Consider the following 25,854-nt stretch of genomic DNA (forward strand, 5'->3'; position numbering starts at 1 on the left):
CACTCCGTCTAGGGCTTTCAGATCACTAAGCAACACGATTGGGTGTTCAGCAAAGCAGACACCATGCTTCGTTGAGGAGAGAATAGGGCAAAGCAATGTAAGAATTGCACGTGGCCACCAAAAACACCAATGCATAGCTTTGCAATCTCAATAGCGAGCCTAGGCAGTGGAGCACGTCAACAAAACAAACAACAAAGCTTCCAACAAGGCAAAAACTGAGAAACGCAATTAATTCCTTTTATTTTCTTTAAATGTGCAATACACAGCGATTCAAAGTTGGCCGTGAGACTCTTTACCACATACACAAAAAGAAGATAAATTATTGGTTGTGGATTTGCGTATGATTTGAAGCTGAATTTTTGAGAAATAATTTAGAACGCTCGTATCCGACATGATGCAAACTCCACGTGCTGTTGACCGGGAAATCAATCCGGTACCGAGGACTGAGACCTAAGCTTCCTATCTCCCAGTGGAAGAGGCAGGAACAAACATCAGACAATTAAGGCCAAATACTACCATGATTCTTCTGCGCCTTGTCCATGGAGGAGTCTTTTCAATTTGGAGATTTTTGGATAGCAGCTGACCGGAAGTTGCTCCATTTCTCTCCGCAGAATTATGCTTCAAGCTCAAAGCCCATACCGACCTTGTGACCGCCAGCATGGATGTTCTTGGCATCTATCAGTCCTGATAGTGTCAATTTCACACCTGTGCGGGGAAGGGAAGGGAGAGGAGTCAGGACACTCGAACATATAATATTCCCTTCATGGGATCCTCGACAACAGGGTTTCCCAACCTGGGGTTCACGGACCCCTCAGTTAATGGTGGGGATCCCTGAGTCCGGGAACCCCTGCTTTACTCATGTGATGCTATGGGTGCTGGGACTCTAGGCACCAACACAGCATGAGTTGGTCACAACAATCAGAATACATCTTACTTTGGAAGTAACATTTCACTCCTGTTCTACTCACTCCCCAGTCAGGCAGAATAGTCTGATGCATCTTCTACAAGTTAAGAGTGCTCCGGCACTAAACAGCACACTGAGCAAAGAAGAAAACTGTCCCCACACATCTAACACTCACGCCTACCCAAGTTGTTCAAAATCTTCTCTATCTAGCTTCACTTAAGCAGGCAGCAGAGTGATTCTCTACTGAGTCCCTGCAATAATCATGCAGGAATGTATTACACACACAAAATGCTACAGGATGCAAGTCAGGCAGCATCTATAGAGGAATACAGTCAACATATTTATAATAGTGTAAAATTTCCTAATGCATAGCCTGTTAATCCCAGAAAAGAGTAAGAGATTTTAACTCAGCTGTAAAACTATCCATGGCCTGCTATGCATTGATAAGGTGCACAGACTTTGATCACACAAGAGGGTGAAGTCACATGTACCACTTCCTTTCCTTCTAAAATGAGAAATGGCAATTCATTGACCCTGTTGTGTTACAGAGCAGAGCATAGATCACAGAGTTATATTATTAACAAGCGGTGAAGCTAAGATGGGTGTCCATACACACCTGGTCTAAGAGTGTGGGTATATCCTAGTCCAATCAGGGTAGAATTGTTCACTTTGGCCTGAAACGGAACAAAGATTTAAATTAAGTGAACAACCACAGTAACAAAGGAAAATTTAACGTTATCCTGAAATATAACTTTTCCTTGATCCCATCTTTAAATAAATTTGAGATTTTTAATTACTATTTAATTTTAACTCCGAAATGGGCCGCTTTCAGTTGAATCCTAGAATAAGTGATTCACAGAGAAGTCTCAGCAGTCATCCCTTCCATTATCGTTCGTCTTCACTTGGAAAGATGTCCTTCACTAGCCTCTAACCATTGAGGACATCTTCAAAAGGCGATGCCTCAAACAGGACTCCTACTATCCAGGGCATGCCCTCTTCTTAATACTACCATCAGAGAGAAGGTACAGGAGCTTGAATACACACGTTCAATGCTTTAGGAACAGCTTTACACCCCTCCACTATCAGAGTTCTCAATGGACAATGAACACCACCCCTCTATTTCTGCTCTCTTGTTGCACACTTATTTAATTTTTATATACATTTATTGCAATTGATAGTATGTATATTTTATGTTTTGCACTGTACTGCTGTAAAACAATAAATTTCATGACATACACTTTATTAGGTACACCTACTTGTTAATGTAAATATCTAATCAGCCAATCACATGGCAGCAACTCAATGCATAAAAGCATGCAGACATGGTCAAGAGGTTCAGTTGTTGTTCAGACCAAACATCAGAATGGGGAAGAAATGTGATCTAAAGGACTTTGACCATGGAATGATCGTGCATGAAAATCTCAGGAGCTCAGTAGTTTCTGAGACACACAAACCACCAACAGTCTGCAGAGTTTAAAGCAAATGGTGCGGAAAAACAAAAAAAAACATTGCGTGGCAGTCCTGTGCATAAAAACACCTTGTTAATGACAGAGGGCAGTGGAGAATGGTCAGACTGGTTCAAGCTGACAGTAACTCAAATAACCACATGCTACAAGAGTGGTCTTGCAGAAGACCACGGACATACAGAAATACACACCATGACCACTTTATTAAATATCTCCTGTACCTAATAGAGTGGCCATCAAGTATGCATCAGTGATAATGAACCTGATTCTGATTTAGCCTCAATCTGCGTACTATTTCCCCAAAATTGTTTACCTCTTCCCCCCTTCCAACTGGATCCTTGAAACCAGAGCATTGACTGATAGTCAGAACTAGGTCTTTCTTCTCTGTGCTTGTCCTAATGCCTGGATATAAATTCCTGCCAATTATATCAAATTGGGACATTACTCACCGATATATAGGTGTCCTTGTCTATCTGGTACTTGCTGGCAATTCCAAAGCGAGTGTTGTTACTGCCAGCAGTCCAGGCAAGGTTGACTGCAGTCTCCACCTTGTCATTCACCTTTTGGTAAATGGACCCTCCAAACTCTGAACCATCGTTTCTGAAGGACAAAGGAAAGGAATTCAAGATTCAAGCTTATTCCTACATTGAAACATGCAGTGAAATGAATTGTTTGCATTAACAACTAACACACCAAGGGTGTGCTGCAAGTGCCCTACAAGTGTCGCCACACATTCAGGCGCCAACACAGCACGCCTACAATGCTCGGTAGATGGAACATTGGGCAATGCTCATTGTATCAAAATTGATTCCAGAAGTCAAATGATACAGCAGCTAATTCACCAATATTTCCGAATGGGTAGTAATACCAAGAAAGATTTGTCTTCCATAGATTAACCCAGGGGTTCCCAACTTGGGGTTCACAGTCCTCTCAGTTAATGATAGCATAAAAAAAGGTTGGAAACCCTTGAATTAACTTGATGCAACCATCACTTTCAAGCTTTCTATATCACTGCTCGTTGGCTTCAGCATTATAGGCAGCCAGGAAATGGTTGTTTAGGTTTTCTGTTGAAAAATCAGTATAAATAGGAAAAGATGTACAACTGTTAACTCGGAAGAGATTTTTAGACAGGTACACAGGTGAGTGATACGGGCCAACCCAGGTTGAGGTGGCACAATAACGTAGCCGTTGGCGTAACACTTCATGGTGCCAGTGACCCGGGTTCAATTCCCTCTGTCTGTAAGGAGTAGCAACATTCTCCCCGTGACTGAGTACTTCCTCCGGGCGCTCCGCGTTCCTCCACATTTCAAAGATGTACGGGTCACATGGGTGTAATCGGGCAGCACAGGCCTGCTGGGCCGAAAGGGTCTGTAACCATCGAAATCAAGGAAAAGGACTAAGCCAGTTAGACTACTCAGTTGCTCTGCACAAGCTGAGTTGGTGGGCCTCTTGCTGAGCCGTATAACTAGAATTCTAATTTCACTCTTGTGAGCTTTGGGGCTGGGGAGCCAAGAATTGAAGGGCAAAAGTTTACCGTGAGAGGGGAAAGATTTCATAGGAACCCGATGAGCAACCCTTTCCAGACAGGCCCGCATTATGGAACGGGGAAATGGTTGAGGTAGGTGTAATAACAATATTTAAAGACAGCTGGACAGGTACAGTACATGGATAGGAAAAGTTTAGAGTTGGGGTTTCCAAGCTTTGTTTTAATGCCATGCAGCCTTACAAATAACCGAAGGGTCTGTGGACCCCAGGTTGGCAAGGATATGGGTCAAATGGGTCGAACATAAGGTGGCACGGTAGTGTAGTGGTTAGTGAAATGCTTTACAGCACTAGCTGCAAGATCAATTCCTGTCGCTGCCTGTAAGGGGTTTGGTACTTCCTCCCCATCACCATGTGGGTTTCCTCCGGGTGCTCCGGTTTCCTCCCACACTCCAACGACGTACGGGTTAGTAGGTTAACTGGTCACGTGGGTGTAACTGGGCAGTGCGGACTCACTTGGGCCTGCTACCATGCTGTAACTCAGTCATAGAAAAATACAGTACAGAGGCCCTTTGGCCCATCCAGTCCATGCCAAACCATTCATACGGCCTATTTTTTTAAAAAATTCCTACAAAAGACTACCTGAGACTTTTTATTTTAAGAGGTACAGCACAGTAGTAGGCCTTCCCCACAGAGTGCGGAATCGAACACAGGCTGTTGAAGCTGTAATAGTATGTTACGTCGGCACAAACCATTGCGACACACGTGGGCTGTCCCCAGCATATCCGGACTGTAACACAAACGACGCATTTCACTGTATTTTTTGACGTACATGTGACATATCGTCTTTAATCTTTATCTCAGATGGCCATCTTAGTCAGTGTGGGCCAATTCTGTGCTGAACTAGGTGTAAGAACTCTGACCAGGTTTTTGTAAGGTTTACACACAAAGCTCCCAAACCAGAACCTCAATATGGTACTCCTAACTAGGACAGAGCAGGCAGGGTATGTAGTTACTGGAAATGAGAGTCAATGAGTAGACAAAATCTTGTCCCCCGTTTTCAGATGTACTTACACATGGGTATGCAACTGGAAATCCCCAGCCCGGTAACCCAAAGAGAAGTTGTTCTGAGCCAGCTTGGACTTAGCTGTGTCGAAGGCCATTTGGTAGCCGATAAGCCAGCCTTCGTACCCAAAGACTGCCGCACTGTGGATGGTGGGGCCAGCAAAGTCAAAATCGATATCGCAGCCCAAGTTAATGTAGTCTCGCTTATAGGCAGTCTTCAGCTTTCCACTCTTCTTTCTGCAGGCAAAGCACAAAATTCACATCATTTACATTAGTCGCATCATAACAGAGACTTAGTACTAATCCAAGATCCCAAACGAGGTTCTGTCTCTCCCAACAGGTGGAATTCCACAGATACTTCGGCAGCCCTGTCAGGAGCCCATTTTACATGGGCAAATCTAAACAAAGCATGAAATTGATGGGCTGAATGGCCTAATTCTGCTCCTGTCTTATCCAATCACACCCATACTTGCTGGCTAATGGGATAGTTATCATGAACACCCCAGTGCCCAAACTTTGCAGCAACTGTTAACGGGTTGTTAATGCAAAAAATGCATTTCACTGTATGTTTCAATGTATACGTGATAAGTAAACTTGTAAGCCCTGGCATGAAACATCTACACAAGCTCCCTTTAACCAGAGGACCCAACCTTCGAATTGAGGGATGTCTACTTAGAACAGAGATGAGGAGGAATTCATTTAATCAAGAATGGTGAATCAGTGGGATTCATTGCAGGCCAAGCCATTGGGTATATTTAAGGCAGAGGAGGAAGGGTCCTTGATTAGTCAGGGCAGGAGAGGTCGAGAGGGGCAAAAAATCAGCCATGATGGAGTGGTGGAGCAGACTTAATGGGCTGAATGGTCCAATTCTGGTTCTGTGTCTTACGGTCTTAACCCAGTGAATTTGATTCCTGTTCTCTTTTGGAAGCCTCTAAAATGCACTCAATACTCTGCAACCAGCAGGGCTTCTGCCTATGTGATCTTGCTCGCTGTCCTGCCCTTAAGACACTGACCACACTTCTTACTTATAATCAAACTTTATCTTCTCATTACAAGATGTACAGTATGAGGGGTGTAATTTTAAGTGTTTGGAGGAAAGTGTAGGCATGATGTCAGAGGTAGGGTATTTTCCTAGAGATTGGTGGGTGTGTGGAATGCCCCGCTAAAGATAGAAGTAGAGGTAAATACATTAGGAACATTTAAGAGACTCTTTGATAGGCACATATCTGAAAGAAAAATGGGAGGGTTATATAGGAGGGAAGGGTTAGATTGATCTTAGAGTAGGTTAAAAGATTGGCACAATATTGTGGGCAAGGCCTGTACAGAAAGTTCTATGCTACAGGCAACTATCCACACTGCAGAACTATGGGGAAAGGGCAAGGGACATTTGCCATTTGGATTGCTTTTGCGTTGAGTTAGCATGGAGCCAATTACACAGAGTAGTGGGTGTATGGAATGCCCTGCCAAAAGTGACGGCAGAGGCAAATATATTCAGGGTATTTAAGAGATTCTTAGATAGCGAAATGGTTGATAGAAAAATGGAGGGCAATGTGGGAGGGAAGGGTTAGATAGAAATAAAACCAAGCGTAACAATGGCAGTTAACTTTACCTGCACTCTGCTGTTTTATGTCCTAATTTGTATATCACAGAAAATGCTCTCAAGTTCCATCAGTAATGCTCAACAGTGCGTAAAATGCCTTCCAGGCAACCTCTGTACACTAGCCTCACTGCAAACAAGACATACAGGTTGAATAAGACTCAATTGACTGTGGCAGTATTAGAGACACTTCTTCTCAGCCACGCTGCTTCCAGTAAAAGCATAAATGCCCTGTTGAAGCATTACCCAAAACTACCTAACAATCACTGTAGCACCCGTCCAAGTCTCTTCAACATTGTAATTGTACTTGCCTCTACAGCTCCCTTGAAAACTCACTCCACATACCCACTCCTTCCATGAGATAAAAGCTGCCCCTCACGTTCTCTTTAAATCTTTTTCCTCTCACCTTAAATCTATGCCCTCGAATTTTAGAGTTTCTTACTCTGAGAAATGCACTGCCCAGAAGAAGACAATGATAAACCACTTCTGTAGAAAAATTTGCCCAGAACAATCATGGTCATGGACAGAGAAAAGAAAAGAACAGCGTAGAGGAGGTCTCCCCTGCCCCCCCACCTCTAGGCAATGAGCCTTCCAAGATTAAAGACTTATGGAAGACCATGATCGCTCATGCCATATGACATTGTACATAATGATGACCTTGGGGAAAAGACAGTCCACCTTATCTATTCCCTTCATGATCTTACATACTTCTATAAGCCTCTTGTGCTCAAGGGGAAACAGCCTCAGCCTATCCAGCCTCTCATAATTTCCTCTCCCGGTAACAGCCTCCTGAATCTCCCCTTGATGGAAATGGTGCTGTTAAATGAGAGAGAAAATTCAAAGACTGAACGCCATCCCATCAACCTTGCCTTAGTCAAAAAACATGCAAATTTTACCCTGTGTTTGGTACGAATGTTGTATCAAAGGTCAACTTCAGTCCTTTTGCAAGCTGTGGATAAATCAGAAATAAAGTGCTTTATATGCATAGTGAATAAACCAGACAAATACACCATCTTTGAACAATAACTATTATAAGCAGCAGATGCTGGGGGATTGCTTTTTGAACTATAAACTGCCTTTTCTAAAAGCCCGCTTCTAGAAAGTGCAGTAGGGCTATTAAAACCCTAAAAAGCCTCCAGACGTCTTAAACTTCTCTTTCCCCAAGCAGCTAATCTGATCAACCATTCTAGTTAGCCCCCCAACAACCTTTATCTGCACTGTAAACACTTTAAACCACTTTTTATAAAGCTGTTTACAATGCAAATACATGCTGATATTATTTATTTATGCACATTGTATTCCACTCTGTTTCATTCATGTTAATCAGAGCACTGTGCCAAGATAGATACCCCCATTTCCCCCATGTCGTCTTAAGGCTTCTATTTCCAATTCAGCACTCGGGTTCCTGGGGATTATTATTTCACAGGACCTCATGTCTGGTGAACAGATCTCCTTCATTAACAAAAAGCACAACAGGTTGAAGCTTGAAGCTGATGGGCTAAAGCAGAAGAAATCCACAGCAGATTCCACTCCTGTACCTAATAAAGTGGCCACTGAGTGTATATGGTGAATAAAGTCGATCCCTCATCCTTAAACAGCATGCAACAATGGTCTGGGTTTTCAGTCACTGTCGCCAAGATTCATTGCCCAATTTATTTCACATCTGTCAGGCAGGCAATCAGAAAGCCATGAATAAGAATCTAATTTAAAACGAATAAACAAACTAATAATGTTATCAGGCTGCACTGGGAGGCAAATTACTAAAGCACAGTAATTGAAATGTTTGACAGTTGACACAAGCTGTGCCTAACAACAGTAAATAGTGGCCTAAAAATGCCTCTACTGATAAACAAACAAACTGCGAAAGCAGTATGCATTAAGGGAATCAGGGAGTTGCATGCACCATTGCAACATTAAAGAGCTGCAGGAGTGAGTATGATAATGAAATTAGATAAACTGGTCATCTGGAAAACAAGTGGGCAAATATATCGCTTCGGTGGTGTAACATATACCCACTGCTGCTGGCAGATCATCAACTCGGTGACAGGCGCTCTTTGGTCGGCCCGAAACTTGATGATCTACCAGCACATGGAGATGTCCGTGGGAGAATGCTGCCGACTGACACATTCTCGGCTGCAGGAGTACGTGCTGAGGGACGCACTGAAACTTGGTGCAGCCACCGCAAGGGCCCGGTGGGGAAGGACCACAGTATAGGTTTCTCCACCCGCGGGAGTGGGAGGGGTCGGAGGGCGGGGAGTATACCCCTCAACAATGATATGCTAAGCTGAACTACTGGAGTGCCACGTGGGTGGCTATAAATACGGATATGTACTGTGTATAATGGAAACGTATGTAAAGGATGAAAAGTTATTGAATGGTTTATTGTATATATTTATTTTTGAATAAAGTATATTTTGAAATAAAAAAAACATATACCCACAACCAATTGCTTTTAGACCTTGGGATTGCGTATGCAAACACGCGGATCAGTCAACAATAGTCATTTTTATCCTACAAGACATATTCTGCATGGGACATGCCAGACAACTCTGCTTCCAAATAATCAAGATTAAAAGGAACCTGATGTAATTGCCCAAGGTTCATCTTAGAAGATAGAAATTGGTCTGAAGAGGGAGCAAGCTTTACTGAGTTTGTGGCTCAGTTATAATTTTTTTCAGCATTTTTAAAGCTTTTTTTAAGTTTGTGTGAATGGTTCTGGGTATAGAGTAGAGCATGTTTAGAAGTTCACCAGATAAATAAATGAACTTGAATCTTGAATAGGACATTGAACAGTATAAACCCTTCGGCCCACAATCCTGTGCCAACCTCTTAGCCTGCTCTAAGATCAACCTAACCCTTCTCTCCCACCTAGCCTCCATTTTCAATCTTGGACTGATCCAACAGGCACTGCAATGAGTTAATAATCTAAAAATGTTTCCTTTAAATAAACATAAGATAGTGCAGATACTGGAAATTCAGAACAACACACACAAAATGCTGGAGGAACTCAGAAGGTCAGGCAGCATCCGCGGAGAGGAATAAACAGTTGACATTTCAGGCTGAGACCTTTCATCATGGTCTCAGCCCAAAATGTTGACGGTTTATTCCCCTCCATAGACGCTGCCTGACACTGAGTTCCTCCTGCACTTCATACTTGTTCCTTTTACACCAATCTGTGTCTGTGGACCCCGCCCATTCTATGATGCCAGCATTCTGCACTACATACCTGATCTTCGATGGTGACCTCAGAAGCCACAGTGTTTTCTGTAGTCCATTTCTTGGTGAAGGTGATACCATAGTCCTTCATTTTGTACTTGGTTTCCAGGCTGCCAGTAGCTTTACCTGTGTCGGTGTTTGAAGTTCCAGAGGTATTAAATTCCTAAAAGAAAACACAATTTTCAAATCTTTCCTATCCCCTTATCATCGCTATCTGTGCCCAGGGCAAATAAGGTAGTAGATATTTCAACTTAGTTGTTAAAAAAAAATTCTTCCACAATTTCATCACAGGAAATTAAAATCGGAACCATGTTTTCAGCAAACAGTGAAAGCAGGCAGTTGGTGTATCTGGCAGAGACCTTGACAGCCAGTCAAGATGTAATTCCACATGCTCCTCCAAAACTTGCTCAAATGGCTCTTCACAAGTTACTGAATCAGAGTCAGGTTTATCACCAACATACATCGTGAAATTTGCTGCTTGCGGCAGTATAGCGCAGTACGTAAAAAATTACTGTAAATACATTAAAAATAGTACAAACAGAGCAAAATAGAGAGGTAATGTCATGGATTCAGAAATGTGATGGCAGAGGGGAAGCAGCTGTTCCTAAAACATTGCGTGTGTCTTCAGGCTCCTGTACCTCCTCTCTAATAAGAAGAGGCCATGTCCTGACTGGGTGGTAAGGGTCCTTAATAATAGACGCTGCCTTCTTGAGGCATTGCCTTTTGAAGATGCCCTCATTGTTGGAGAAGCTAGTGTTCATGATGGAGCTGGCTGAGGTTACACCTTTTCGTAGATTTTTTCTGATCCTGTGCAGTGGTCCCTCCATACCAGACGAAGATGCAACCAGTCAGAATGGTCTCCATGGAATATCTACAGAAATTTGCCAGTCTTTGGTGACATAACAAATATGTTGGGCCCAGGACAGATCTTCAGAGATGTTGACACCCAGGAACTTATTATGCACTAAGTTAGATATTAAGAGTGTGAGTGTGTGTGTGTGTGAGTGTGTGTGAGTGTGTGAGTGTGTGAGTGTGTGTGTGTGTGTGTGTGTGTGTGTGTGTGTGTGTGTGTGTGTGTGTGTGTGTGTGTGTGTGTGTGTGTGTGAGTGTGTGAGTGTGTGTGTATGAGTGTGTGAGTGTGTGTGTGTGTGTGTGTGTATGAGTGTGTGTGTGTGTGAGTGTGTGTGTGTGTGTATGAGTGTGTGTGTGTGTGTATGAGTGTGTGTGTGTGTATGAGTGTGAGTGTGTGAGTGTGTGAGTGTGTGAGAGTGTGAGAGTGTGTGTGTGTGTGTGTGTGTGTGTGTGTGTGTGTGTGTGTGTGTGAGAGAGAGAGAGAGAGAGAGGTAGGAGAGGAGAGAGAGAGGGGGGAGGAGAGGAGAGAGAGAGACAGACAGACAGACAGAGACACACATGGGATTGCAGAGTGCATATGCAAGAGGGGCAGGCATAGTGTCTGTGGACAGGGACAGAGAGAAAATTATTCTTCAGTTAAAAAGTCCAAACTAAGGAAGAAATTATCTTACAGCAGGACTCATTGGTAGTCCCACTGAGACCAAAGACAAGACTAAAAGCTGAATACAAAATAGCGTTAAATCCAATCAGCTGCTTAAAAATTTATGGGAAGAAATATACAATTGGAACACAGGTCTGAATAAGCACCAATGCTGAGTTCTTGCCATTGAATAGCATACTTACAATAACAGAATCTTTCACAGGCACAGGCTCACCCTTGGTGCTGTGCAAAAGTTTTAGGCATATATATACAGCTAGGATGCCGCACAGTACTATGTTTGTTGATGTGGAGCAGACAGCACGTATGTAAATCTGGCAGGAGCAAAGGCTGCTGGGAATGGTGAGGGTGGACCACCACGGGAGTGGTGTGGAACATGTGACAGAGGAGTGTCAGGGGTGGAGGGGTTGGTGCAAGTGGAGACGCACTCCTCACCCTGAGACACCAGGCAAGGCCATTTGATTCCAAACGATTGGTGTATTGATCATTGCAGAATGTCTCTCTGGTGCTTCCTGCTCACTCCCTTCTCCCCTTTCCACAACCATGATTCCCCTCTCCCTGCCCCCTTCCCACTCTTGGTCCACAACAGAGACCCATATCAGAATCAAGTTTACCATCATCCACTTTTTATGGAAGTACTGAAGATGGCACCAGTGAACAACACAACTAAGGGCGACGTCCTTAAAACAGTTCACAAAACTAATTATTTTACTACTACTTTCAAATATGATTCTGCTACTGTTGGAACCTGTAATTTACACTTTGATGGTGAGTTTTAGGGCCAATTGAACGATCTGGAGCTTTGCTGTTTCTGGGGAGATCGGTGAGGTTTTGAACAGAGTGTGCAGCCTGAAAGCCAAGAAGCCTGAAGATGGGGCACGAGCCCATGATCGACTCCATTTCTCGCTGAGCAAAGCGTCAGGCAAGAATGAAATCAACCAGGATAAGACTGGAAGGTGAGCTGATAGTTAGCGCTGGTTGCCTGCATTTAACCGGTCTCTCTCTCTCTCACCCAACACACATCAAAGTTGCTGGTGAACGCAGCAGGCCAGGCAGCATCTCTAGGAAGAGGTACAGTCGACGTTTCAGGCCGAGACCCTTCGTCAGGACTAACTGAAGGAAGAGTTAATAAGAGATTTGAAAGTTGGAGGGGGAGGGGGAGATCCAAAATGACAGGAGAAAACAGGAGGGGGAGGGATGGAGCCAAGAGCTGGACAGGTGATAGGCAAAAGGAATACGAGAGGATCATGGGACAGGAGGTCCGGGAAGAAAGACAAGGGTGGGGGGAACCCAGAGGATGGGCAAGGGGTATATTCAGAGGGACAGAGGGAGAAAAAGGAGAGTGAGAGAAAGAATGTGTGTATAAAAGTAAGTAACAGATGGGGTACGAGGGGGAGGTGGGGCATTAGCGGAAGTTAGAGAAATCGATGTTCATTGCGTCTCTCTCTCACCCTCTCGCTCGATGCTGCCCCGCGGGGGATGACGCTGGAGTCGTGGGTCTTGGGCAAGGTTTAACCGACATGGTTTGTGGATTGCACTTTGTAGTTCATGTTATGATGTGCTTCTGGTTACTTCCTTCTCATTGCTATTTTGTGCGATTTTGATTGGGGCAGACTGACTCTACTGCCTGTAGTCAACAAACGACAGTGCTAAATTAAACTGAACTAAAATGAACTTTCCTAGACTGTTTCAATGACTCTGTGATGTTTTATATTGTGTTTTTCACTCGATTTTTGGCATCTGCACAATTTGTTCTTTACTTGCGATTTGGGTGTTTGATGTTTTTCTTTGAACAGGTTCTTTGTTTCGTGGCTGTCTGTGAGGAAGGTGAATCTCATTGCTGTATGCTACATGCATGCTTTGTAATAAATGTACTTTGAAGTTAGTTTTTTTTTACAGCAGTACAGTGCAACACAAAATTATTACACTCACAACACGCTGGAGGAACTCAGCAGATCGGGCAGGATCCGTGGAAACGATCAGTCAACGTTTCGGGCCGGAACCCTTCGTCAGGACTGAAGAGGGAAGGGGCAGAGGCCCTATAAAGCAGGTGGGGGGAGGGTGGGAAGGAGAAGGCTGGTAGGTTCCAGGTGAAAAACCAGTAAGGGGAAAGATAAAGGGGAGGCAGGGAGGTGATAGGCAGGAAAGGTGAAGAAGGAATAGGGGAAAACACAATGGGTAGTAGAAGGAGGCGGAACCATGAGGGAGGTGATAGGCAGCTGGGGGAGGGGCGGAGTGAAACTGGGATGGGGGAAGGGAGGGGGAGGGAATTACCGGAAGCTGGAAAATTCAATGTTCATACCAAGGGGCTGGAGACTACCCAGACGGTATACGAGGTGTTGCTCCTCCAACCTGAGTTTAGCCTCATCATGGCAGTAGAGGAGGCCATGTATGGACATATCCGAATGGAAATGTGAAGCAGAGATGAAGTGGGTGGCTACTGGGAGATCCCGTTTGTTGTGGTGGACGGAGCGGAGGTGCTCGACGAAGCGGTCCCCCAATCTGCGTCGGGTTTCACCGATGTAGAGGAGGCCGCACCGGGAGCACTGGATGCAATAGATGACCCCAACAGACTCACAAGTGAAGTGTTGCCTCACCTGGAAGGACTGTGTAAATTACTACAGAACTGTGTAAAAGTCTTAGGCGTCCTAGCTACATACACGTGCCTAAGACCTGTCACACAGAACTGTACACACAGCAGTTATATGCAAACAAAAGTGTAAGCCAATCTGTTAATGTCTTCCCTCCTGGCATCAGATTTCTGAATGGACCATGAACCGATAAACATGACCTCACCCTGTTGCTCTCTGAATGTACTATTTAATTTTATACAGCTATTATATAATTACAGTAGCATTTATGTATTGCATTGTACTGCTGCTGCAAACGAACAAATTCCACAACATATGTCAGTGATATTAAACCTGATTCTGATTCTGCAAGTACTGTAAGGAAATCCTAAATAGAATTTAATGCAGAAAATTATAAAATGATATTTTGGAAAGAAAAATTAAGAGTCAAATTAATATGATTGATTCTCTGGGTTAAGAAAGTACTCCCTACATGAATTCTATCAATTAGCCTTTGCTAGCAAATACTTCAATCCTTAATTCTTCCTCTTCTAATAAAACAAGAGCTTTGCGTGGTACATAATCCAAAGATTAATTATCTGCATGCCATCATGACACAATTGTTCAGCCTCACCTTACCCAAGAAACATTAATACAGAATTATCTGGTTGTGCCATGGCTTGGTTTGGTAACTACTCTGCCCAAGTCTGCAAGAAACAGCAGAGAGTTACGGACATCACTGAGCACATCACGGTGACTAGTCTTTCCACAAAGAGGACTATTCACACTTCTCACTGCCTTGAGAAAGCAGCCAACATTATCAAAGACCTCAGTCATCCCTGCCATGTTCTCTTCTACCCCCTCCCAATGGACAGAAGATATAAAAACACGAACCACTGGCCCAAGAACAGCTTCTATCTCGCTGTTATGAAACTATCGAACAGTCCCTGAGGATGAGTAAATGGACTCTGGACCTCGCAATCTACCTCTTTATGACCTTGCACCTCATTTACTGTACTGCACTTTCTTTGTAACTGTAACATTTTATTCTTCATTGTTATTGCTTTCCTTTGTACTGCTTCAATGCACTTTGTAGCAGCCATGCATCTATTTCAGAATCAGCATCAGAATCAGATTTAATGTTGCCGGCATATGTTGCAAAATTTGTTAACTTAGTGGCAGCAGTACACTGTAATACATAATATACAAAATATCAATTATAGCAAGCATATACAGTGGTGCTAGAAAGTTTGTGAACCCTTTCAAATTTTCTCTACTTCTGCATAAATAATGACCTAAAACGTGATCAGATCTTCACGCAAGTCCTAAAACTAGATAAAGAAAACCTAATTAAATAAATTACTCAAAAAAATTATATACCTGTTCATTTATTTATTGAGAAAATGTGTCCACTATTAATTGCATTTGTTGGAAAAAGTATGTGAACCTCTAGGATTACCAATATATTTAACGGTCAGGTGTTTCAATCAATGGGATGACAATCAGGCGTGAGTGTGGGAGGCCATGCCCTACTTAAAAAACACAAAAATCTGGCTCTTCATTTTCAAAGTCTGATCTTCACCACACAGGCTTTTGGAAGTGTGCAATGCCTTGATCAAAGGACACTTCTGAGGACCTCAGAATAAAGCCTAACCGGTTTGGAAAAGGATACTAAATCATTTCTAAAGAGTTTGGACTCCACCAACCCACAGTCAAGCAGATGGTGTACAAATTGAGGAAATTCAACACCATTGTTACTCTCCCCGGGAGTGATCAACCAACAAAAATCACTCCAAGAGCAAGGCGTGTAATATTCCAGGAGGTCATAAAAGAACCCTAGGGTAACATCTAAGGAGGGACAGGCTCTCTTGCATTGGCTAATGTCAGTGTTTCTGAGTCTACCATCAGGCAAATACTGAACAACAATGGTGTGCGTGGCAGGATTGCACGGAGAAAGCCACTACTCTCCAAAATCATTGCTGCCCATCTAAAGTTTGCTAAAGACCACGTGGATAAGCCAGGCTAATGGAAGAATGTTCGGGGGACGGATTAGTCTAAAATAGAACTCTTTGGCTTAAATGCGAAGCGCTATGTTTGGTGAAAAGCAAACACTGCATTCCAGCAGAAGGACCTCATCCCACCTGTGGAACCTGGTGGTGGCAGTGTCATGGTTTGGGCCTCGGGACTAGGCCAACTTGCCATCATTGATGGAACTATGAATTCTGAACTTTACCAGTAAATTCTACAGAAAATTGTTAGGGTATCTGTCCGTGAACTGAAGCTCCAGAGAAAGTGGGTCGTGCAACAAGTCAACGACCTTAAACACACAAGTCAGTCTACCAAAGAAAGGTTAAAGTCAAAGAAATTTCACATTTTGGAATGGCTGAATCAAAGTCCTGACCTTAAACAGAATCAGAATCAGGTTTATTATCACCGGCATGTGTCATGAAATTTGTTAACTTAGTCATAGTCATACTTTATTGATCCCGAGGGAAATTGGAAATTGGCAGCAGCAGTTCAATGCAACACATAATATAGAAGGGAATAAATAAATTACGGTATACGTATATTGAATAGATTAAAAAACACGCAAAAACAGAAATAATTTGTATTAAAAAAGCGAGATAGTGTTCACGGGTTCAATATCCAATGGCAGAGGGGAAGAAGCTGTTCCTGAATCACTGATTGTGTGCCTTCAAGCTTCTGTATCTTCTACCCGATGGCAACAGCGAGAAACGGGCATGCCCTGGGTACTGAAGGTCCTTAATAATGGACGTTGCCTTTCTGAGACACCACTCCCTGAAGATGTCCTCGGTACTTTGTAGGCTAGTACCCAAGATAGAGCTGACTAAATTTACAATCTTCTGCAGCTTCTTTCAGTCTGTGCAGTAGCCCCCCCCCATACCAGACAGCAATGCAGCCTGTCAGAATGCTCCGCACGATACATCTATAGAAGTTTTTTTGAGTGTCTTTGTTGACATATCAAATCTCTTCAAACTCCTAATGAAGTATAGTCGCTGTCTTCCCTCCTTTATAGCTGTATCAATATGTTGGGACCTGGTTAGGTGTTTACAGATCTTGACACCCAGGAACTTGAAACTGCTCATTCTCTCCACTTCTAATCCCTCTATGAGGACTGGTATGTGCTCCTTCGTCTTACTCTTCCTGGAGTCCACAATCAGCTCTTTCAACGTACTGACGTTGCCAGGTTGTTGCTGCGGCACTACTCCACTAGTTGGCATATCTCACTCCTGTACACCCTCTCGTCTCCATCTGTGATTCTACCAACAATGGTTGTATCATCAGCAAATTTATAGATGGTACTTGAGCTGTGATGAGCCACACAGTCATGTATATATAGAGAATACAGCAGTGGGCAGTGGACTAAGCACACACCCCCGAGGTGCACCAGTGTTGATCGTCAGCGAGGAGGAGATGTTATCACCAATCCGCACAGATTGTGGTCTTCCAGTTAGGAAGTCGAGGATCCAATTGCAGAGGGAGGAACAGAAGCTTAGGTTCTGCAACTTATCATTCAGAACTGTGGGAATGATGGTGTTACGCTGAGCTATAGTCAACAAACAGCATCTCGACATAGGTGTCTGTATAGTCCAGGTGATCTAAGGCCATGTGAAGAGGCATTGAGATTGTGTCTGCCGTAGACCTATGTTCTGTCAGTCTGGATTGTATTTTACGTTGCACGTTTATTATGGGTCATAGTAATTTGTCACATGAGTATGGGAATGGTAGAAGCAAATGAGTATAGTTATGTATTCCTGCTTTGTTATCATTAGTTAGTTTAGGTGTTAATTAGAAGCAGCCAGGGACCAGGATGACTTTTTTTGACTGCTTAAATATGCTAATGTGAATGTTAATTACTGATTCCACTATATCGCTAATTTAATTTTGTTAATTTCTAATATCGCTACAAAATCATTCATTTTGCTGGTTTTGTAAATAACTTTCCAAGAGGCCCACAACTTTGTCATGGTTTGGAGATTTGTGTGCGTCAATGACCTGGAGAGCTATGTTAGCTGGAGTCAGGCTCTTGGCTCTTGGTAGGGTCACCCATGCCAAACAGGTCACAGGGTAGAGGCCAGACTAAGAGTGGACCACCGGTCCTCCAGATTCAAGGGTTCTGCTCAGGGTCAACAACACCGGTCAAAAAAATTCTTACAGAAACAGCAATAAAGAATCCTTCTACATCCGAGTGCAACAGTATTCCTGAGTCTCCACCCAGGACTTGCATAACTGACAGAAGTGAAATATGAGAGGAAGCTACTAACATGAAGAGGAAAGCCTTGAACACCGCCAAAGACGGGGTCCAATTGCTATCCTAAATGCCAATGGCATAACGGGCAGTAAGTAACAAAGGATCAGAGAACAAAGAACATAGAAGAGAACAGCTCAGGAACAGGCCCCTCAGCCCACAGTGTTGTGCCGAACCAGTTAAAAAGCAAATCAAAGACACCCAAGCACTAATCCCTGCTACCTACACCCCATGCCCATATTCCTCCTTCTTTCTTATATCAATGCGCCTATCCAAACTTCTCTTAAAAGCCTCTAATGTATTTGCCTCTACCACCACACCAGGCAATGCATTCCAGGAATCCACTGCTGAGTAAGAAAAACTTGGCCCTCACATCCCCCTTGAACCTACTCCCTCTCACCTTCAATGCACCCCCTCTGGTATTAGACATTTTAATCCTGGGAAACAGATATTCCCTGTCCACTCTATCTAAGCCTCTCGTAATCTTATAAACCTCTATCAGATCTCCCCTCAGCCTCCACTGCTCCAGAGAAAACAACCCAAGTTTATCCAGCCTCTCATGATCACACACCTCTAAACCAGGCAGCATCCTGGTAAACCTCTTCTGCTGCCTCTCCAAAACCTTAATGGGGTGACCAGAACTGTATGCAATACTCCAGATGTGGCCTAACCAGAGTTTAATAAAGTTGCAACATAACCTCTTTACTTTTGAACTCAATGCCTTAACTAGAACGAGCAAGCATCAAGCTTCCATGAGACTCCTTAACCACCTTATCGACCTGTGTAGCCACTTTCAAGGAGCTACGAACTTCAATCCCAAAACCACTCTGCTCAGCAACACTCTTGGGATCGAATGTACTTTTTTCCCGTCCTGGAACTCAGTTATTTGGAAGCATGTCAAATAGTATCAATTCCCTCTCTCGGTAGTGTTGGCCTGGTTTTGAGTGAGCACTGTAGCACTGTGTAATGGAATGATCTGTATAAATGGCAGACAAAAAGTTTTCCACTGTATCTCAGTACATGTGAGAATGATAAACCACTTTATGTACACCACAGGCAGTGCCAGGAAGTCACAACATTCATTACATCAGAAGAAATTAATCAAATATTCTTCAACCCAGACACGACAGTTAATTAATGTCAAAAAGGGAAGAAGGGTGTGAGCACACATAGATTCAGCATCATTCTTACCATCTGATTGCATAATCCAGCGCAAACAAGGTCAGGCAGCAGGAGAGGAAAAGTAACGAGCAGAAAAAAAAAAGAGTATGTTAGAATTCAGCTGCAAGATCAAGTGTGAATAATACTGACAGATAACAGATGGGACGGTAGAAGCCTTTACTGCCAGGATTCAAGATCTGGAACAAAGCGAAGCTTTGCTGAAAATGGGCACAGTTTAGCGAGGCTCCATTTTGCCTACCCCTTCCAGCTATTCTGAAAGCGCAGTCAAGCTTCAAGTTATTGTGGAAAAGTTTAGATGAATCACGAGATCAAAGGCAAGAGTACATCAGCAAAGGCATCTGCAGAAGATCATTCTCAAAGGTTACTGCTGGTTCAGTTAATGAACCAAATTAAACCAACTGATCCATACTAACTCAGGTTCTGTTCAACTTGCCTCCATTGAAACTATTTTAACATATAATCATTAAAGCAATCTGCTGGATCACCAATGTCCATAAGTCCATGAGATATAGGAGTAGAATTCAGCCATTTGGCCTATCGAGTCTGCTCCGTCATTTCATCATAGCTGATCCAATTTTCCCCTCAGCCCCACTTGGAGTTATTACACAACTCCAATTCTTGCTCTCTCACTCTTCCCAGGACTTTATGGAACATAGAACATTACAGCAGTACAGACCCTTCAGTCCACAATATTGTGCTGACCCTTTAACCTATTCAAAGATCAATCTAACCCTTCCCTCCTACATAGTCCCCCATTTTTCTATCATCAAGGGCCTATCTAAGAGTTTCTTAATTACCCTTGCAGGGATTCCTAACCTGGTGCCCATGGACCCCTTGCTTAACAGTATTGGTCCATGGCATAAAAAAGGTGAGGAACCCCTGCCCTAATGTATCTGCCTCTGTCACCACCCATGGTAAGGCATTACACACACCCACAACTCTCTGTGTAAAGAACGTACCTCGGACACCCACCCCCCATACTACCCTCCAATCACCTTAAAATTATGCCCCAGGTATTAGCCATTTCCACATTGGGGAAAAGGGTCCTGGCTGTCCACTTGATCTATGCCTCTTATCTAGTACACCTCTATCAAGCCACCTCTCATCCTCCTTTGCTCCAAAGAGAAAAGCCCTAGCTCCCTCAACCTATCCTCATAAGAGCCCTTAAGTCCAGGCAGCATGCTAGGAAATCTCCTCTGCACCCTCTCTAAACCTCCTACATCCAATGTTGGTATCAATTCTGTTTCCTGAGCACTTTCTTGAATGGACCTTTGTTACGATGAGACTCGTGGCCTCACCATCTATCTCGTTATGATCTTGCACTTTATTATTTACCTGCAATGCACTTCCTCAGTGGCTTTTACACTTTATTCTGCATTGTTATTGTTAATTAATTCTAGCTCAGTGCACTGTGTACTGATTTGATCTGTATGAACAGAATGCATGACAAGTTTTTCAGTGTATCTTGGTACACATAACAATAATAAACCAATAATCCTCAAGATATGCAAAGCTGTAACCTGAAGTAATTCACCCTTCGTGCAGTAGTAGAGGAAGATCATGACTACTAATCCAACCATTATCAAAGTGTCCGTGTATCTACATTATTCCAATGCCTCTCTTCAAACACTGTTGCCCTTTGCACACAGCACATACCACTATTCCAAAACAGACTCATTAACACTCACCACTCCAGTCGATGATTTGGTCTTGAGATCCAGCTTCACTAAACCGAACCCTGATGAATGAGAACAAGAGCACTTTAGAATGGACAACACAGAGAACACTACTGATATTGTAGAGGGCTTGATGTTAAAATCAAACTCCCATCTACCACTTCCACTGGCAGCTTGTCCCACATCCTCAGCACCTTCTGAGTGAAGAATTTCCCACTCATGCTTCCTTTAAATCAGGAGTTCCTGAGCTGGGTCCACAAACTCCTGGCTTAATGGTACTGGTCCATGGCATAAAAAAGGTCGGGAACTTCTGCCTTCAACATTTCACCTTTCACTCTTAACCCATGACCTCGTTATAGTCCCACCTAACCTCATTGGAAAAAGCTTTTGTATACCTCCATATTTTGTATACCTCTATCAAATCTTTTGTTTTGCTACACTGCAGGGAGTAAATTCCTAATCTGCAAGACGTTTCATCTTTGTACATTCTCCTCACAGAATGTGTTGCTTTTCTCCAGGTCCTCCGTCTTCCTCACTTTCCAAGGAGGTACCGGGTAGGTTCACTGATCATTGTAAATTGTCCCATGATTAGGTTAGGGTTAATTGGGGTCGTCAGGACGGTGTGGCTCCAAGGGCAGGAAGGGCCTAATCCGCAGTGTATCAATAAATATTAAATAATATTCTATTCCCTTTCAACTCAGGTCCTCAACTCCTGGCAACATCCTTCTCACTTTTCTCTGCACTCTTTTAATCATATTAACATCAATAGTGAATTTCATGCCTTAAATGAATGTCAGAATCAGTTTTATTACCAACGAAACACGATGTGAAATTTGTTTTGCAGCAGTACAGAGGACGACATGAAAATTACTACAAGTTAGAAAATTAGTACCAAAATGAGGTAGTGTTCACGGGCCATTCAGAAATCTGAAATGTAACGTATCAATGGCTGCTTCTGCTATTATCAAGCAGTACCAGGCTCACTATCTTGTCCGAATTAATATTCACGCCTCTCACTCACTCAAAGGCCATAAAGGAGCCTCTAAGATAGTGCTCAAAGCAAACGATAGCAAGAGAACAGAGAAAGTAAGTCAGTATTTTCCTAGTCAGGATGACTCAAGATGTTTCATTACCTCGGATATTTTGAATTTCTGGGGAAAAAAATTTGCAATTTTCTAAAAACCACCCACCCCCATCCATGCATAAAGTTTGGAACTGTTGGACTGAGGTGAAGAATTATCATTTTTCTTGTAGTTTAACTTCCTAGTGCTTACTTTTTTTTATATAAATATAGCCACCTACAGGTAATTTTTCATTGACTTTTCCAGTAATTACGATACAGTTGTTTCTGTTAAGTTGGTATGGAAACACCAATGCCCTTGAACAGAATATCCATACAGCCCAGTCCATAACGGGGAAAGCCCTCCTAACCACTGAGCACATTCTAACAAAATGCTGTCACAGGAAAGTAACATCCATCATCAAGGACTCCCAACCCCCAGGACATGCTCTCTTCTTGCTGCTGCCATCAGAAAGGTGGCAGAGTCAGGACTCACACCACCAAGTCACTCAACTTCACTCACCCCATCACTGAACTGTTCCCACAACCAATGAATTCGCTTTTAAACACTCTGCATCTCATGTTCTTGATACTTATTGTTTATTTATTATTATTTCTTCTTTTTGTATTTGCACACTTTGCTGTCTTCTGCACTCTGCTTGAACACCCTAGTTGGGCGGTTTTTCATTGATTCTGTTGTGGTTATACTTTATAGATTTATTGAGTATGCCAACAAGAAAACGACTCTCAGAGTTGTATACAGTGTCATATATGTACTTTTGATAATAGATTTACTTTGAATTTTAGTAACAGGTTCACTACTTGAATCTAGCCATTTTATAGGTTAATTATCACTGGAATGTTGTTATCCCTAGGTATGAGATCACCACAACTGCATTTTTTTTGCTTTTTTATTGTTCCCTCAGTTCCTATTTCTTGTTTTCCACTTTTGTAAGACTTAATAGAAAAGCACCCTCACTAAAGTGCTCATTCGCTGACACCTCTGTCTTGTCTTGTAGCCACAGAGTAACCTGGGGAAAGATCACTGACAATCTACTGAATTATTAAATTACTTTCCATTCCAGGGCAAATGAAAGCCCTCCTAAAGCAATCAAAAAAAAAAATCAAGACATGATATCATTTCCAAATCAAATCTTATTTGAATAAAGTCTCCTACTCTCCATCCATAAAGATCGAGAGGGGCATAAGTTCGACTTGGTGTCAATGAAAGTCAAGGCGCAAGCAAACACACGGCATGCAAGAGAATCCCTAGGAGCATGGTTTTCCGCAACAATTCTATAAACAGATCTCGATCACATTTATAAGCCAATGCAGGCAAAATTCCAGACAATGCACAGAGCTCGCCACACAACCGATCAGCAACGAGGTCCCATCGTCGCCGTAATGATGAACTAATCAACTGAATGATAAGTATATGAAGGCCAAGCATTTGGAGGACACACAAGTGAACAGCGCACTGATGATGACTGCTTGTATGGTGACAAAACATTTGCAAAAGGATTGCCAGGGCTGGAGAACAACTCAACCCAACTATTTGAATACATAATGAAGAAAACATATCAGCAATTACTTCAGCAGTAATCAATAAGCCTTACTGGATGTATTTACAGAACCATGGCATGCTATAAAAATATAAATCAATTTTCTTTGTCATAAGGCAAGGTGCAAAAATAATCCCCAATCAATTTGCAACCTCATTTTAAAAGCCCATTTCTTACTTAATATTTGAAGCAAGTTGGAAACTCAGATAAAAAGATACTTACCATATCCTTTGCTGAAGAGGTCCCTGCTGGATTTCCCAAGGTCTGCGTACGAAGGTGGCACAGACATCCTGCCTTTGGAAAGGAGATAAACCATTATTCAGCAAACAGGAATTCAACACATTACCAGCTGTAAATTCTTACTCTCCCCAAATCTCACAAGTATTTGTTGCCGCAATTGGTGAACTTTTCATTTGCCGGAAAGGTTCCAGAGTCCATGTTAAACAAACTTTAACCAGTTTTCGATAAGTAAGCTTATGAGGAACTTTTACACTTTTTTAGATTCGTTACAGTTCACTAGGTACTGATGCTGGATGCTTTAAATAGCATGACACTTTGCCAACTTTCATGACAAAACAAATAAATGTTTGAATCAATGTTCCAAAGGGAGATGTATCTAAAACACAACTGAATGTCTTCTACATACTAATCCTCTGGTTATACATGTTCTAGCCTCATGGTCATTTTTCCTTAATACACATGCACATAATGCACAGAGAGCTCCAGTAGGTAAGATTTTGGTATGGAAATAAGTCTCTACCAAAGGAGGTGAAAGGTGTTCTTTCCCTCTGCTAGCCTGCAGGCCACCCTTGGGCAACCCGATTAGGGTCATGTGAAGCCATGGGAGCAGGTGGTGGATGGTCGTATGAGCAGCCAGTGCAGATCACAAGTCTTGGTTATGTGACCACTGACACCAGGCAGACAATCTCTGAAGAGTATTGGTAATGGCTGGGGTCACCCGTCTTGTAAAGACACTGCCCGGAAGAAGGCAATGGCAAATCACTTCTGTAGAAAATTTGCAAGTCATGGAAAGACAATGATCGCCCTTGTCATACAGCATGGCACATAGCAAGTGAACAAGATAAGATTGTTTAATGCCATTGTCCAGCACAGAAGTGTAAAGCAGAATTAAATAATTGCTACTCCAGATCTGAGCAGCACAAAAAAAATACAATAAGATAAAGAACACAATAAAAAGGACAATAAATACAAATACGTAAGATACCTTATATACATAAACAGGAGAAATTCTGCGGATGCTGGAAATCTAAGCTACACACACAAAATGCTGGAGGAACTCAGAAGGTCAGGCAGCATCCAGCATTTTGTGTGTGTTCCTTTTTCACATAGATTGTTTGTATGTCCATACAGTGATGCTAGGCATCTGTACGTAAGGTGACTCTGACAGGAAATGATAAAGTAGTTGTGGGTGGATCTGTGCGGGGGGGGGTTAGTAACTATTCTGTTCTCTCTATAATTTTAAATTCATAAATGTCAATTGCGATCATTTTGAAACACTGCAGCCAATCCTGTCTGACCTGTATTACTGAATTTTTTGAAGAGATACAAAATAAGGGCAGAGCAGTAGATGTAGTTTACATGGACTTCAGTAAGGCCTTTAACAAGGCCCAATATGGGGATCTGATTGAGAGCCCATAAGATCTGGAACTGAATTTTGCCCTAGGTGGCAAGATAGGAAGAGAGAGTGACGGATAGAGAATTGTTTCAGTGACTGGATGCCTGTTATTAGCAGTGTTCCTCAGGGACTGGTGCTGAGCGCCTTGCTGTTGGTAATAAACACAAACAATTTGCATCTAGATGGAGCTGCATGTGCAGTAAGTTTGCTGAGGACACATTATCTATGACTACCAATCTTTGTACATATCCGTAGGTTATGATATTGGTGTATTGGTATTGACGGCAGATGGAATTCAAAACAGACAAATGCAGGCTCGTGCTTTTTGGTAAACTAATGGGGCTAGGATTTCTGCCAGTCTTAAGGAACATTAATGAATACAGAGAATTTGGATGATGCCCAGAGATCTTTGAAGATGGCAGTACAAGTAGATAATCTGATTAAGAAAGCAAATGGGATACTGGCCGTCATTAGTCAGAGTACTGAAAGCACCTGGGCCTGAAGATCCAACTTTTGGAAAACTTTGGTTATTCTTCAACCAGAGTACTGCATGTAATTCCAGTCACCACTCACTAGGAAGGATGAGTTAGCGCTGGAGATGATACAGGAAGTTTCACATGATGGAACACTGCAGATATGTGGAAACTGGAAAAGCTAG

General features: G+C 42.7%; 1 protein-coding gene across 2 annotated transcripts in view; it reads right to left on the reverse strand.

Moving 5' to 3' along the window:
• Positions 1-213: 213 nt before the first annotated feature.
• LOC134351114 (voltage-dependent anion-selective channel protein 2-like) overlaps positions 214-25,854 on the reverse strand; it is a 29,756-nt gene continuing 4,115 nt past the window's right edge. Inside the window, exons 2-9 of one of the 2 annotated variants that reach the window (XM_063057203.1) lie at positions 23,783-23,854; positions 20,951-21,000; positions 9,741-9,893; positions 7,411-7,463; positions 4,927-5,154; positions 2,820-2,970; positions 1,521-1,578; positions 214-705 (exon numbers count right to left, since the gene is read on the reverse strand). In XM_063057203.1, coding sequence (XP_062913273.1) covers positions 614-705; positions 1,521-1,578; positions 2,820-2,970; positions 4,927-5,154; positions 7,411-7,463; positions 9,741-9,893; positions 20,951-21,000; positions 23,783-23,854 — 857 coding nt within the window. In that variant the 3' untranslated portion in view covers positions 214-613. The remainder of the gene's footprint in view (positions 706-1,520; positions 1,579-2,819; positions 2,971-4,926; positions 5,155-7,410; positions 7,464-9,740; positions 9,894-20,950; positions 21,001-23,782; positions 23,855-25,854) is intronic. The other variant, XM_063057204.1, reaches the window with a different exon arrangement.

The sequence above is a fragment of the Mobula hypostoma genome, chromosome 8, assembly GCF_963921235.1.
Source record: "Mobula hypostoma chromosome 8, sMobHyp1.1, whole genome shotgun sequence".
NCBI lineage: Eukaryota > Metazoa > Chordata > Chondrichthyes > Myliobatiformes > Myliobatidae > Mobula > Mobula hypostoma.